Source organism: Berghia stephanieae, chromosome 14, assembly GCF_034508935.2.
Source record: "Berghia stephanieae isolate SIO BIC M18660-M18661 chromosome 14, UCSD_Bste_1.3, whole genome shotgun sequence".
Classification (NCBI taxonomy): Eukaryota; Metazoa; Mollusca; class Gastropoda; order Nudibranchia; family Aeolidiidae; genus Berghia; species Berghia stephanieae.
The window spans coordinates 18,470,710-18,488,209 of record NC_088373.1 but is presented as its reverse complement, the minus strand read 5'-3'; the positions used below and the strand labels follow the sequence as shown (position 1 = coordinate 18,488,209).

Sequence of the window (17,500 nt, the reverse complement as noted above, 5' to 3'; positions counted from 1 at the left end):
ATAGAAACGATTGAGACATGAGTATGCTCCGGTGTATGGGGTGAATTTTTAATTCAGAAAAGTGAGTGGAGCAGGCACTTATGTTGGTAACAACAAGATATGAAGTGAGTAGAAAAGTGCCAGAAGACAATAGAGAATAAAAAATTTTCGCGGCGGTAGTGGGGTTTGAACCTGCGACCTTATTGGTACGACAACTCCGCCTGGCAGGTGAGAGCGTGGCTCTACCGTGTGAGCTATCCACGAACCATGCATTCCGTCTTTTTAAAATTTAAGTATAACCCCATACGTTCACTCTCTGTGACTATTTTATTGAGGAGCAGTGTAAATTTTCTTTTCAGTCTGAAATTAGTGCTGTGTCATCTGCATATCTTATATTGCTTAAAAAGCTAAAATAAACAAATGCTATTTTCAAGATCAAATTTATTCGTAAAACAGTTGGGTTTCAACCGATTTTTTTCTGAAATAAAGGAATGTTCTCCTTTTTTCAAGCTGATTTCAGCAACCCGACATTCAAATTCCTCACAAAAGTGATTTTTACTTTCAGCGCCCACTTCTAAACAAGAGACTAGCTCGTCTGAGACTAGAAAGCGTTCATGAAATCTTGTTTTTTTAAAGTCACTTACTCCGCTTGGGATTAAGACAATCAAGTCATTAACTAGACGAGTAAATTACTATATTGTGTCCTCTTTCATGAAAACAGGCCTAGACAGAGGCAGTCTGGGGAGAGAGTGACAAACCTTTGTAACGTCCAGGACACTGGTTGCTAGGACGTCATCCGAAAGAGTCCGGAGTTGACCGAATCCTCCCGTGGCCTTCATAAAGTTATAGCCTGATACTGACCAAAAAATGACGTCAAAATGCCAGTCTTTGGCCACAAAAGAAAACAAATCGTGAGTTGTATTCAATAGTTCAACCAATGAAATAACTTGTTTCCATGAGCTCTACTAACGACAACTTACTAGGCGGTGCAAAAACCAAATAATGACGTCAAACTGCCAGTCCTTTTGGATTTCAGTATCAGGCTGTAACATAACGATGCGTACGATCCTCCCCGGTTGCTAGTATTTTTTCTGAATCCTCGAACAGCCAATTGGCATGATCTATATTAACTTTCCATGTGCTCGCGTCATTGGTCACATTGGAAAATGTGCTCGAACTAGTGCAAAATGTTCACGGCTTTTTAAATATCTAACATCACGATTGGCCATTTGATTCAGCTTGACACACGGGTATGTTTATAACATTTGTAAACAAATCACCGTGTTTACATTTGTTAAGAAATATCCAATTGTTGGAGTGCAACAAATCATGTGATTGATGACCTGATTGGACGAAATAAGGAATATAGATCGCTGCCATTATAGAAGGTTCGAACCCTTGCTATAAATGCAATGCACAAGGAGCTGGAGCTCAGATTCCATCACAACAACGTTACCAACTGAAGTTTATGGTTGCTCTCCGTTATCACACGTCCCAATCTAGATCCCTACCAGTTGTTTGTGTATTTATCTGTAAGATTGTTTGTTTGTTTGTTTGTTGGTATTATTGTCTTTGTTTTTGTTTTTGTTTTTGTTTTTTGTATTATTTTCATTGTTTGTTTTCTTGCATGTTTCTTGTTTGTTTTCGTTGCTTTGTGGGGCCGGAACGGGGATGGGTGTATTTTTATTTGTTTGTTTGATGTATTTGTTTGTTTTAATTACTTATATATATATATATATTTATTTTTTTGGGGGGGGGGCGTTCTTTGGTTTGTTTCGCTTATTTCTTTTTAATTTGTGAATTCCTTAATGTCCATATTTACTTCTTTTTTCTATTGGAAATATATTTTTGCAATTATTAAAATATATTTGTACACGATTTATCGTTTAAACAGGCAGCCGACTATACGAAAACTGTGTTGGGGAACAAGGGACCATACACATTCTTGCACTTGCGTGCACATGTAAGACATTATTCTGTATTTTATATATATATATATATATATATATATATATATATATATATATATATATATATATATATATATAATTTTATTATTATTATTGTTGTTTTTTTATTTATTTTTTTATTATTATTATTTTATTATTATTTTTTTTAAATTATTATCATATTGTTTTTAATAACGTCCTTTTCTGATGTGATACTCGCCTTCGGTTTGGAAAGTCATGGGTCCGTGCAAGCCTCGCTCGGCGTATAATTGGGTCCTTGGAAAAGGCTCTTTACTCACATTATCTCACTGTACTCAGGTGTAAAATGAGTACCTGACCGTTAACATCATGGGTTCATATATTTTAATTAGATCCTGCAAATATTCAGGTGCCAATCCATCCAGACATCTAAAAACATAACACAATAATTTATATTATATCCTAATCTTCACAGGAAGCCAGTGCAATTCCCGGAGAACTGGTGTTACATGATCTCTTTTTTTCGTTAATTGTATAAGTCTAGCCGCTTTATGTTGAATTTTTTGTAGTTGATGAATTAATCTGCTTTGACAGCTAATGAGAATGACATTACAATAATCTAATCAGCTAGTTTTAAATCTCTCCATACCAGCCATTTTCAAGATATTCCCCAAATCTTCACACCCAACTAATACCATTTTTTTATCACTCAGACATAATATCTAGCAGTAAAATGCTTGCGATAAATAATATCATTAGCAAAACATGCTCTACAACACATGGTTCATTTTTAAAAAAAAATTATGATGTACAATAGAAATTTGAATAAGAAAAATGTTGGTTGTATCGTAACGAATGTGACGATTTTCCTGTAGTTGGTAAGGAGAGGGTTAAAAGAAATAACAAGCATCTTTGTAATATCTTCATCAATATAATGTCTGATTCTTCCAGTGTTTCTAATGCCATTGACATACTTTTTTCACATGATCTTCCATGGATAAACTTTGATCTAAATACACCCCAAGATTTCTCACACAAGAACTAGGTTATAGTATTTTCACCCACTAGTATCTCATTTGTAAATAATATTGAGAGTTGATATCTATTACCAATATTATCATTTCTGTCTTGTCATCATTAAATTTAAATTCGTATAGATTCATCCAATTCTTTATGTTGATAATATAATGTTCCAAATCAGATACTGATGAAAGCTCTGAATCATTATTGAGTTTTGTATACAACGGAGTGTCATCGGCATGAAAATGACAATCAATGGGAATGGTGGATAACATAGTAGAAAGGGGAGCAGTATACATTGTAAAAAGGAGGGGGCCGATAATAGATCCCCGAGGCACTCCACACGTTGATATGGATGGAGTTATTAAATGGTTTTCTATAATTACCGACTGAGTTCTTTCAAACAAATATTCATTTAACCAGTGCAAAGCTGTGCCATTTATATAAATTGATCACATAGTCTAATCAAAAGTAAATTTGGATCGATTGTGTCGAATGCGACACTTAAATATAGTAGAATGTGGATGGCGTCGACTGTATAGCATCCGTCTTGCGACCAGGAGTTGTCATACCATTAAGGACGTGGGTTCGAGTCTCCATGGCCCGAATATCTTTAAAAACTCTCTATTGTTTTCTGGCAATTTTCTACTCACTTCATTTTCTGTTATTATCAATATTAGTGCCTGTTCCACTCACTTTTAATCCCATATTTTATATAGTGTGTTGTCTCACACGAAGGGTTGTGTTATTTTCTATATCAAAGTGAGATACAGTTACCAAGACCAAATAAATGGTATCGAGACAATAAACTAAGGCGTTGCATCTGTATGCGAGTTTTCAGTGTCAAGTCGGTCAACATGCATTTGAGAAATGGTGGTATGTATTGTTTAAGTAGAATTCACACCATTTCTACCCGCCATATTTGCGGTTATTTGATCTCAAAATCTGACATTCGCTTTAAGATTGGAAGATCCTGGGATTAAGCCTTGCTCCGCGCATAATTGAGTCCTTGGAAAAGCCTTTTTACTCACATTCTCTCACCGTACTCGTGTGTAAAACGAGTACCTGGCCAATAAGAGCGTTGTCTCTATACGAAACAGTTGTAATATCGCATAGCATGCGTCATGTAACCTCCTACACGTTAAGTGTTGCTGTTTGCCAGGGATCCATCTTACAGAACTAGTTATGCCACCTTATGATTCTATATGAAACCTTTTCATTATTAGTCCTGAAACGGACTGGTTACATGCACACTTCCTATGATTTTGAAATCGGAAGAGTAGAAGGTGTGACCCAATTGCTACTCCAGAGGCTTTTAGTCTCTGTAATTCAGTCTCAGATAACTCTATATAAGTAAATACCCTTTATTCATCCCATAGGAAAAATTAATCTCTATGGTCTTTTCCAAGGGAAGACTAGAATAACCCAGACGTCAGCCGCAATTCCGCTCCACAAAATTGAGCTAGGGCGAGGTGACCTGCTTAAGTCAAGGCCACACATCCAGCGGCGGGTGATCGAACTCGATACCTTTCGGGTACTAAGTAAAGACCGTACCGCTGAGCCACGCTGTCCCCTATGTATAATGTCTTCTACCTTTATCTTAGGATCCGGACCAGTCGTACAGTTACATCGTTGCAGTGCAAAATCAGAAGTCTAAGATTTGTCTTATAATGGAGACAAGTTCCATCATGGAAAATGATTTGAAAGACAACGAAAAGAGTTCCAAATTATTGGTAAGGAATTGATTGAATTCTTGTGTGGCAGTCCTTGAACTAAAATAAAAGATTTTCGGGTAAATATAGAATTTGCTATTCTGAGGATATTTTTCTGGTGGAGTTAAGATGCTTTTAATAATACGACCAACGATTTTTCCAGCGATATTTATTATATGTTGGATTTCATTCTTCTCTTTCACTCCCACACTTACCATAACACATTGCAATACCAACGGATATCACACTTCTTATAAGCGAGTTATACATTAGCATCAGTGTTTTTGGATAATTTCAAAAGATCTAAATTTCCTCAAGAATGCAATCTCTTCCCCACCTTTTTGTTAATAAAATCTATCTTTTTTTGGAGGTGATTTTTAAAGTAAGAGAGTTGTCAATATACACACCGAGGTATTTAATTCATCAATTACTTCTACCTCCTCGCTTTTTATATTTAGTTTCACATGTTCGTTTTGTTCTTTAAGGGCAAATTCACAAATTTATTTATATTCTTTGTGATATTTAAGTGAAGCATATTAAAAGGGCACCAATTAATGAATAAATGCACGTGATCAAAATATTTATTTATGGTATCATCCTAATGGTTGAGAAGACATACAAGCGCTGTGTTGTTTGGCAGTTTGAATGGAGTGATTGACATTCATTGGTGTATAGAATTTATAGAATAGGTCACACAACCCTGAGGACATCCGTTTGATAGTGTTCTCTCATTTGATATCTTTGATCCAGGGAGGACTCCTTGTAGTCTTTTGTCAAGGAAGTTTTGAATCCATTTCAAAATAAAATAATTAATTCCAATCCCTTGTAATTTATTAATGAATAATTGTGAGATCATGGGATTAAAGGCCGATGAAAAATCTAATTAGAGGATTCTGGCATAATTTCCTATGCTTTGCCTAGGTGGGATGTTTGAGGTCTGGTTTAAAGTCAGAAGCGCATTCATTTGTCGTTTGTTTGGTATTATTTAAACAAAATATTCAGTTTTGATTTAGTTTTTTTTTTGTTTTCTTTTTTTTGCAGGAAGACATTTATACAGCGCTTCGGGATCAGGGGACAATAACTCACTCTGTATCGATGGCTCACATTCAAACGCAATATGAAAATGAATATATTGAACAAGTATGGGTTGTGAAAAGAAAACATTCTAATAACCTAACTAAAATGCTTGGTCATCATTATATTCCGATTCGGGTCTTATAATTTAATACATGTCTTCCCACCCCGCTTACCACATCTATCTGTCTATCTATCTATTTATCTATCTACTAATATATATATATATATATATATATATATATATATATATATATATATATATATATATATATCATCATCATAATCACGGGCGATTTCAATGCCAAAATAGGAACACGGAAAGACAACAATGAAACATGCCTTTGTGCTTATTCCAAAGGACTGCGTAATGAAAATGGCCAGTATCTTATTGAGTTTTGCTGCGAACATAAAATTTATTTATTATTCATATCTTATGGTGCCTTTAATCACCCTTCCCGTCATATTATTATATGGCAAGGAACGTGGGAACATTCAAATGATAAGGTTATCAATACGTACAATCAGATCGACTTTATCATAATTTCGAACCATTACAAACGCATTCTCAGTGATTCACGAACATATGCAGGAATGAAGACATCCACAGACCATAGAATCTTATTTTCAAAGTCCAGGCCAACAGAAAATGAAAACAAGCCAAGGCATTAGTATTACAAACAAAATAGAAAATCGATCAAAGACTTCAGCAGTCTAAAAGATGACCTAGTCAAAGAAATTTTCAGAAACAAACTCGCTTCGAGTCTGTCGTCAAAGAATTTAATGGATGCCTCTAACCCAGCTGAAATTCAACAACATCTTATGCAAAGCGTGCTGATGAGCAGGGAAGCAACACTCCCTGAGAGAAGTAGTACACAAAAGCATGATTACTGTCCAATGTAAACACGTTATCGACTTATAATAAAATATAAATGTAATAAGATCTTATGAAATGATAAAGAAATCATAAACACTATAAGCGTGTACTACACTGAGAAATACAAGGGTAATCAAGAAGTGGAACCATTCGAGTCTGCCAATTTAGAGCTTGAATCGCCTATAACGCCCCAAAAAATAAGTAAAGCCATACAAAAGCTCAACAACAACAGATCGCCACGTCTAGATGGTGTTTGAGCAGAAGAACTAAAATATATTGACGACGAAGGCATGCAAATACTAGCTGATATGTATAATAGAATATTTAAGACAAAACATGTTCTCAATCTTAGAAGCGGAGATCTCATTCTGCTAAACAAACGAAATAAAAAGAAAGGGTCTTTAGAAAATTTGCGACCAATCATTTTATTATCCACGCTAAGAAAAGTTTTAAGCACAATCACGCTCAGCAGATTTAGAGAAAAGGTAGAGGAATATCTTTCGCCTTCACAAAGCGGGTTTAGAAGAGACAGAAGCACTGTAGACATATTATGGGCCCATCGATGGATGAAAGCCAGAACGGAGAAATATAAGGAAGAATTTACCACGCTTGGAATCGATATGAGTTCAGCTTTCGACACCAGATGTAGAACAAGTTGTTGTCAATCATTGACTCATTCTTGGACAAGAATCACGTGAAACTCATAAGATACCTATTATCAAATACTACATTACAATTTGAATCCGATAGAGAATTAACGACAATATCAACCTCAAGGGGAAAGCTTAAGTCCAATTCTATTCACGATATACCTCGAATCAGCAATGAAAGATTTAAGACCAAAATTACCACCAATAAAGAAGATCACGTGAATTGATATACGCAGATGATACAAATCTAATCTTTGAATCAGAACATCAAGCGAAAATATACTTGCCAATAATATCAACTACCCTAGAAGCATGGAATCTGAAAGTGAGTTAATCAAAAACAGAGTATACATAAATCAACAGAAATTTAAATTAATGGAAAAGTGTACGTAAGCTAGGCAATTTGATCAACGCAAATGAAGACATCAGAAAACGATAGCAGCTGGCCACCAATGCATTCAACCAACTCCAAAATTTATGGAATAGAAATAAAATAATCAGTGAGAATAAACGAATACAGATTTACGAGGCACTGATTATTCCGATGTGGACATATAATTATGGAACCTGGGGCCTCACAAACAAGAACTTAGAAAGTCTCGATTCATACAACCGCAAACAATTACGTTGCGTAATCGGAATCTATTGGCCAGAGACAATTGCAAATACTGATCTCTATGAAGAAACAGGGTCCAACGCCTGAGTACAATAATAAAAGAACAACGATGGAGACTATTTGGTCACATCTTACGTCGAGAAGATAACATTATAGCCCAAACTGCAGTGACAGAATATTTCCTTCATGGCAACAAATATGTAGGGAGACCACCAACATCAATAGTAACTACCCTGAACCAGGATCTCTCTACATATCAGAATTTTCTGGATTCAGATGAGGCCAAATTAATCCCTGAAGAACTAAGAAATACTGCATTGCCCTCCGTACTAAAGTCACAACAAGATCTTGACAGCCTCAAAACCCTTGCCCTGGACCGTGACCAATGGAAACAATTAACAACCTGGATGGAGAGAGCAGCTATACTTATCGACCATGACTGAATCACACAATTCTCAGCAAGCGTCATTCGGACTGCGAAGCTTACTACTGCTACTACTACTACTACTACTACTACTACTACTACTACTACTACTACTACTACTACTACTACTACTACTACTACTACTACTACTACTACTACTACTACTACTACTACTACTACTACTACTACTACTACTACTACTACTACTCTCTCTCTCTCTCTCTCTCTCTCTATATATATATATATATATATATATATATATATATATATATATATATATATATATATTCACTCACGTATTTTTAGCGAAAACAATCGTTTTCGTGTCTTCCATTTCATCAGTCGTCATTTATCCGTAAAATAGTAATAGTAATAGTGGTAATAGTATATTTATTGGTAATATAGTAGTTCTCATGGTAATGATAGTTTAATGCTTTTAGTAATTTTAGTGGTAATTCTAGTTTTAGTGGTAATAGTAGTTCTAGTCTTAATATCATTTTTAGTGATGATATTAGTTTTAGTGACAATAGTGGTTGAAGTGGTAATAGTCGTTTTAGTGGTAATAATACGTTTAATGGTATTAATAGTTTTATTGGCAATAATAGTTTTATTGGCAATAATAGTTTTATTGGTAATAGTGGACTTAGTGGTAATGATTAGTTTAGTGGTAATGTTAATTTTACTGGTAATAGTAGATTTGGCAGTAAGAGTAGTTTAACAGTGGTGATTTGAAATAATTTCCTTAATTTCTCTTTTTCAGGCGTGTCATGGTAAAGAGATTCACGAAGTGAGTAAGCTAAATGGCCTGCCTGATCGATTGCAATTTAGACAATATAACTGAAATTGAAATTTGTATCTGTAATCGTGAATTATCATACCAATTTATCGATTCAATCTTTCAAAAATAAATGCCCAATACTGGCAAACAATCTCACTTAAATTTTTTTTCTACTGGTGGAAGTGTAAGTAAATAACAAAAGTGTGATGCCTATATTCTGGTTCCAATCTCATTGGAAGTGTAAGTAAATAACAAAAGTGTCATGTGTAATTACTAGTTCCAATCTCATTGGGTGTGTAAGTAAATAACAAAAGTGTGATGCCTATATTCTGGTTCCAATCTTCCTGGACGTATAAGGCAGGGTTACACGAGAGAGGTTACCCAATAGTAAGATGGTAACTTTACACCAGTGTTCTCCTCAGTTTGTCAATACGTTTTTTAATTAAGAACAAAAGTCTGATGTCATAATCTTGGTTCATATCTCATTGGAAGTGTATGATCACTCTTCCAGAAGACTAGACAAATTGTGTAATTGATCTTCTGGTCCCAGGGCGATGGTATCTTATTGTCTAGTTAGAATAGGTGATTTTGGTCAATAACGCTCGTCAATCTTGATGTTTTATGTCCCGTAATCCTAAAAATATGCCTATACATTCTGCACTCTACTAAAATAATTATGCTTCAATGTGTAACCTATTCATTGATAGCACTTTGGAGGATTGACTACGCACTTCCAATGAGTTTTGATCCGGAAGCAATTTACAGAAAACGGTTATGGATGCCATCGAAATGATAGATAACTTTTATATATGTCATCGATATGAATGAACGCGGTTATGTATGTCATCTAAATTACAGAAAACGGTTATATATGCCATCGAATTTATAAAAAACGGTTATGTATTATATAGAAATTACAGAAAACGGTTATGTGTGCCATCGAATTTACAGAAAACCGTTATGTAGGCCATCGAAATTATACAAAACGGTTATCTATCTATAGCTTGAAAAAAACAATAACAATTCCTTGCTCCTTTGGATAGGAAGCTATTCTGTCGTATATAACAAAACAATAAACAAAAAAGCAAATGCTGATATATGATGATTTCAAAGGAATTCATTTTTTATTACGCAAAAGTAAGGTTGTAAGGATTTAATGACTTCATCCTTTCACTCAATAGTTGTGATTATTCTTGCATAATAATTAGTCTTTGGAATGAAAATGGTTATAATAATAACAGTGTCATTTATTCTTATCAATGCACCCAATTAGAGTATTATTTTGTTTACAAAAAATAATTGTTATAATAGAACTGGTGACCCCCCCCCCCCCCCCATTCCACAGCTTCCAATCTCAGAATACTATTATTGTTGGAATGTTACTGATTCTAATAATAGGAAATGAAAGTGTGACGTCAGAAAACTGGCCCCAAACTCATTGGAAGTGCGGCTATGTGGTCTAGTGGTATGACACTCGCTTTCGGATCGGAAAGTCCTAGGTTTGAGCCTCGCTTGGCGCATATTTGAGTAGGGCAAGTTGGGGGAAATCCACACCCAACTTTTTCAGTTCATTCTTATTTAGTTTCTATTAATGAGGTGAACATACAAACAGAATACAAATATCCCATAGCCATTCACACTTGGATTCTGTACAAATAACATTTTAAAAAAGGAACATTTCATAAATTCCACATTTTGACAAGCATGCAAAAACGAGAATGATACAATCAGAAACAATAATAAACGTCTGAAATGAACACAACAACAATCTTTGTGGACTATGACAGGAGACCAATAGACCTGAGCGGGGGTCCCGATAGCTCAGTTGGTAGAGCACTCGATTCACAACCAAAGGTACCGAGATCGATTCCGGGTGCAGACTAGCGTTTTGAGTAAGCAATAATTATCTTCTACCATTCTGCTGTATCGTTTCTTGGCGTGGTCACGGACTGTTCCCCAGTTTAGGTTGTATAATTTGGCAGCACATTTAAGCCCATCCCTCCAGATGTAACGAGATCGACCGCTTTCACCATATCTGCATGGTCATACGACACCATCTTTTCTTGTAATTCATCACCATGATTAGCCAATCTCTATAGGAAAAAAGGAGAAAAACATGAACAGAAATCCCTTCTAGATCAAGATCTAAAGCACGGGCATACATAAGTAACATCATGTAGGCCCACAATAAGGCTTATTATTCAAACAGTATTAATAGGCCACACACTTCCAAGAATGTTGGATGATGTGCTTTTCTAAGAAAAACAATTAGTAAACAATGTTGGGACAATTCCACACCCTCTTGACACCCAGTCTCAAATACAGAAGAATTAGGGGATACTTAATTCAGCTCTACAAGTTAATACATAGTATAAATGATATAAATCCATCAATCTTGTTTACAGTTTCCAAGATTACGTATACCAGAGGCGACGAATATAAAATATATATTCCAAGATTTCAGACCAAAATAAGACATAATTCATTATAGTCGTTTAGTTAAAACATGGATCTAATATAGCTGTTATAAGCGAACTCCTTTCCTATTGTTATACAATTAATTAAACTGGGGGTAAATAATCTTGCCCAAAGGAAATGCCTGAATCGGAGCTCCAATCAGACAGCACTACATAAACTGACTATTTATCAAAGGCTCAACTATACTCAAGTGGAAACAAACCAGAAACAGTTTTCAAAGCAGACTGTCTAATCAATGAGTTCTTACACGAGGTTGCGCGACTTCCCCCATACCACGGTGAGCGCAATCCAATCGAGTTTATTTGGACACAAGTAATGGGAAAGATGAGAGGTGGAACATCAAATTTACTCTCACCGAGGCAATAAATGATATCACAAGGGCAGGCTGGGAAAAGGCACGCTCCAACCTCGGCACACTGGAGGGAAATTAGATTTCATTGGATAGAGTGATGTCACGAAATCATTCCATAGTCGTTTCATTTCTCCTTTTCCTCATCATTAGAATGCGATGATTCATGTATCCAGTATGTCTTTGTTGTTGTTGTTTTTGTTGGTGTTGTTGTTGTAGTTGTTGTTATTGCTGAACACATATACATATTTATGTGGAAACCATGTATCATAAATTGATGAACTTCTACTTTTGACCAGTTTATATTACATTTATGTAATCCTCTTTGGAAAAAACACAAACTATTCCTATAAATGTTGCAATTAAAAAGATGTTGAAAGCGCGTTATGTTCACTTTCATTTGTATTCATCAGTAATGTGTATTGATAGTTATAAAATGCAGATGTCTGATAGTTAAGGATTGCCATTCGTTCCTACATAATCATATTATTGAATATATATCGTTTAAGTTTCAATTAACCGAACTTTCCATTTTAAGGAAGTCTTTTAAAATGGATTTGCGGAAAATTCATAATTTTGATACTGTAAATCATCTGTGAGTTACGATCCTTACCAGTTATCGATTCTAATATAGCTGTTAAAAGCGAACTCCTTTCCTACTGTTATACAATTAATGTAAAAATAGTTTTTGATTAAGACAAATTGATTCAGAGGTTCAAACTTTTGCGGCTGTGCATTGAGGGGCAGCTGAGAAAAAGAAGAAAAGCACGAGCCACTTATTAAAAATCTAACTATAGTTTAATTGGCATTAATTAATGGTAACACAATTTAAATATATTACTGACACTCGTTCACACATGTTTTTGCAAGTAAAATTCTTGAGTTTCCTATTAGCAGTGAACTCTAAGTAGATGAAATGGGAGAGAGAGTGTTTTTATCATTTTAGCTTATAAGTGTTTCTCTATGGAGTTGGAGAATCTCAAGGAGCCAACAATATTTCAGGATTTAGGTTTGCCTGGTTTACTATTGGTTGTTTTCTGTAGACCAATCGTGTCCTGGGTGTCGTAGTTGTAGCGTCTGCACTCTGATGAATTTCTAATTAGATCGTTATGTGCCCGTTACCATTAACAATCTAACAGATTGCTCGCACTAGGTGAGGATTGAAGCAGTCTCAATGCATTGACATAACACATGGCCTTTTTAAATTGTCCAAGGGCGATAACGATTAACACATTTCGACGCTGCGATAGTTTGTATTGAGATTGTATTGATTGATTGTATTGATTTATTTACAATCCTGGGAAAGTTGAGGCGACTGAAATATATCATTACCGGGGCGGGGGGGGGGGGGGGGGGGGGTTCAAATAATTATGTGATATCAGCACTACAAATTTCAAATCAAGTTGTCTTTTCCATTACTTATTAATCGACCTCTTTTGCAATGACATTTCGGAATACGTTTTCGTGTTGCCAGGGAGCAGTACCCCCCCCCCCCTTGCAGGTCATTGAAAAATGTTTTCACACTGTCGCGTATGGCCCATTGCTTCAGCAGGAGGTTGTCCTTCTTTTGTGGGTGCTTCCAAGGGAAACATAGCTCTCCCCTGTCCCTCCACCTCATCTTAGGTCACATCGGAAGTCCTGTCAACCATATGTCCGTCTCGATGGCGGATGAAATTGTGTATTAGTACTAAAGCAACGCTCGTCAACAAGACAGCTTTGCCAGGCTAAACTCTCAGTGGCCTTTGAAGTATTTCAAACTTTTTTGCTAGGATGCCGAAGGCACATTCAACCGTTCGTCTTCCACGTGCATGTCGGTAATTGTAAATCCTCTTTTCCTGATCAAGAGTATTTGTTGCATAGACCTTCAACTAATAATTTTTCAGAGGAAACGCTTCGTCGCCTACAATCATGAATGGGATGGTTCTTTCTGTGCTGTTCACATTGAACTCTGATGTTGGTATATTGAGTTTACCTTCCTCCAGCAACTTCGAGAATTGGGATGTCCGATACACTCCGGCGTCACTAACTCTGCCATACTGACCACAGTCTACAAGAATAATGCATGAATCTGTCACTTACTGCCATGAGCACTATGCTTTGAAATCCTTTGTAACAGAGTGCATAAATCCACTGTTAGATGGAACATCAAGAGCTATGGGTTTGCCATCAAAACGTCTAGCTATCGTAAACCACTGATCTTTTGTTGGTGGTTTCAACTCCAGTGGTTGCAGTACACCCCACAGGACTTGATACTTCTGGTAATTTAATATGTCTCGTGATGGGTCGTCGAGACATATGGAATGGGACAGTCATGGACGAGAATGAGGCCAGACACCTGTGAGAAAGAATAAATAAAATAATAAATGTCCGCGTTCTCAATCTCATTCCCAAGGACCATTTCCCTTGTCATAAGGACCTTAATAATCGGGTGTACACAAATAAAAATATAAAAAAATCTCAGCATGCAAGCCCAGTCATTGTCTCAAAGTTAAAGTACAAAAAGCATCAATAGGAGAATTCAATATTTGTTACGATCAATTATTTTTTATTTTTTGTTCAAGAACTACTCCCAGGGCAGTATGGGAATCCCTCGTTCAATGTAACAACAGCGGTTAGCTGAGGACAAAGACAAACAAGAAATCGGGCAGTAGAGCAGACAAATCCAAATCCTGGAAGTTCCTGAAACAAATGGAATTTTTTATTCCTATCAAGGTAATTAGGAATTCAAAGAAAATATGTCACAGGAGAGGGATGAAGAAACTGACACAGCAGACGACATTTTACAAACTGTTATGATAGCGGCTGACATTTTGAGTGAGGGTGAGGAGGTCGATGTTCCTGAGCAATTTGTTGCTGTGGTAGAAAAAAAAGAGCAGAAAGTGAGCAGGGATGAAAAAATCAGAGGACGAAGAAGAAAGTGGATGACAACTATGATGACATTATTTCTTTGTTGAGAAAACAAATTGAGAGAAAACCTGAAAGTTCACGAATGGGTTTTTTTAAACTCCATCATCCCGGGGTGATGATCGATTCCAGGAGTCCCAGCTGCAAACATTACAGCTATTTTAAAAAAACTTCGTGCTAAACAAAATCATCAGAGCCATTTCTACTAGCAAAGTGGACAATATTCTCTTTCATCCTATAATTCCTTTACTCCGATTACATCACCCCTCAGCAGTTCAATGTCGCACCATCACCACCCCCATCCCAATCCTACTACCATCCTACTACTAGTACTACTCTCTATCCTTTTCAAAACCCGCCACAAAGTTAGATGTCTGGGCAAGCACAACAATCCCCCTTGCGTTCATGGCAGAGCTCATTTCAGTCAACAGAATGCTCTCAGACTTCCAGTGGATCCCAAAGTTCAAGAGACTGTTCCCACTTTGGCAAGAAGGCTCCTGGAGCCAGCAATTCTTATATTCAGTGAAATCAACTCTGAATGTACAGCCGAATTCATATTATTTTTCATTATAATTCGTTCATAAAGTATTTGCATATCGCTGTTTGAAGTTTTTGTATTTTTAGTTTGGTATTTATCTCTATGTATGTAGTTATGCATGTACGCGTCCGTTGTGTGTGGTTATCTGTGTGTGTAAAATATGTGTGTCTCTTGCGTGACACTATACAAATTCAACACGTTATTACCTTTGAAATATTATTATAGTACCAACATGATAGAAATGATGAGCTATTCTTCTGCTGAGATTGATTTTCTCCAGTTTGAATGACCTGGCTTTAGACGTTCCATCACAAGTGACTTCAACGCATTGTAAGTGCTGTACGTCATCCTCACTCGTATAATTGAAAAAGAGTTCTTCATCAGGATTCTCAAGAAGATGACGGACTATGCGCTAGAATCTTCCTCGTGATTATCTGAGAAAGAAATGTTCACGCCATATGTCTTGTGTCTTTCGTTTTTTCTCCTTCATAACAAAAGCAAAATCAGAACATCTTCTTCGTCGGAAAAATTCATCTTCGGAGTAAAAAAATAAAATCCCTCTGTCCCTGGAAAAAATGTGAAGCATCATAGTGTGAAGTTATATAGCCCATGGTATGAAACGTGTAGCGTGTAGTATGTAGTGTTTAGTTCTATGGTCCATCAGTTTAACAATCTCTCCAAACCCCCATTCCACGCTTGTCCTTAGTGAAGACATAGTCTTGTTGAATTCTTGTTGTTCTGGGGTCAAATTCGCCCCTCGGAATCTAACAATGATATGTCCTCTCAAAGGATAAGTAGTGTCTCCATAAATCGAATATTTTCCTAAAGCTACAACCACTACCACATCGTCGTCCCTACCACTACTACAACTACAACCACCACGACATCATCATCACTACCACCACTACAACTACAACCACCACCACATCATCATAGCTATCAACACCACTACTACAACTCCCACCACATCATACAGTGATGATAATCTTCCGCAGAATTTCAGGATTTGGGGATTTTCTATTAAATGTTCCACTGGTTTTGCAGTGTCAAACATTTTTCTATGCACTCAAGTGGCTTCACAGCGGGTCGATGAGATAATCACCATCATGTCTTGTGTCAAATTTTGACACTTGTGCTCATTGCATAAATTTTGATGACACTCGCATTTTTATGGCGTCAGCCAAATGTCAAAAGTGACACAATGCCTGTGATGTACTTGGATGAATAGATGATGGGTAGGGATTAGAAAAGAAAACTAGAAAATCAATTCATAACTCTCTCTCTCTCTCTCACTCTCTCTCTCTCTCTCTCTCTCTCTCTCTCTCTCTCTCTTCTTTATACAGATATATATATATATATATATATATATATATATATATATATATATATATATTAGCAATGACTATGAAAAATGTTTTTTTCTCTTTTAGAGGAAAATTTTTGTCTAAAATCAAAGCCCTATCTCCACTGAGTAAAAATGTTTATGAATGTTGAAAATCCATTCATAAATAAACAAGTTATGCAGTTTCAAAGGTGTCGATTATTTGGATAACCCGCAAAGCGGGAAAAAACGCGAAAATATGGGACGCCTTTTCGGCATTTTTTTTCGACCTTTGTTTGTATCTTGCGTAATAAGTGGATTAAAAGATTGAGACTTGAAGAGCAAATTAGGATGGTGTTTTGTAAAATACGGGAAAAGTACTCGTCATATTCATATGAAATTTTACAACCAAAAAGAAGAAATGCTCATGTTTTAACTTGTCAGCGACAAAACCTCCACGCCCGGTAGTTTTAGAAATATTTTACTCCAAAGAGCAAAAATCTATTTTTAACGGTCTTCTGCTAATCGCATGAGTTTTGTCGCGTGACATAATCTAAAATGACCATTTTTCTAAATGTGTGCCAACTTTCAGTCATATTCATCGATAAACAGCGTCGTAATTAATTTTTTAATATAGCATATACGAAACGGCTTCGTCCCATATTTTGACGCGAATTCGGGCACTTCGTGAGCGAAAAAGAGGCCCAAAGATTTGTGCGGGATAGTCATTGCTATATATATATATAATATATATATATAATATATATATATATATATATATATATATATATATATATATATATATATATATATATATATATATATATAGAAAGCCTTTTCCAAGTACTCAAC

The 17,500-nt window shown here is 36.0% G+C and overlaps 1 protein-coding gene across 2 annotated transcripts in view; it reads left to right on the top strand.

Annotated features, from left to right (window-relative positions):
• The window catches only part of LOC144959765 (uncharacterized), a 10,881-nt gene extending 1,667 nt beyond the window's left edge, over nucleotides 1–9,214 (top strand). The window contains exons 2-6 of one of the 2 annotated variants that reach the window (XM_078892498.1): nucleotides 701–890; nucleotides 1,874–1,942; nucleotides 4,532–4,660; nucleotides 5,681–5,779; nucleotides 9,041–9,214. In XM_078892498.1, coding sequence (XP_078748624.1) covers nucleotides 858–890; nucleotides 1,874–1,942; nucleotides 4,532–4,660; nucleotides 5,681–5,779; nucleotides 9,041–9,121 — 411 coding nt within the window. In that variant the 5' untranslated portion in view covers nucleotides 701–857 and the 3' untranslated portion in view covers nucleotides 9,122–9,214. The remainder of the gene's footprint in view (nucleotides 1–700; nucleotides 891–1,873; nucleotides 1,943–4,531; nucleotides 4,661–5,680; nucleotides 5,780–9,040) is intronic. The other variant, XM_078892497.1, reaches the window with a different exon arrangement.
• The last annotated feature ends 8,286 nt before the right edge of the window (nucleotides 9,215–17,500 follow it).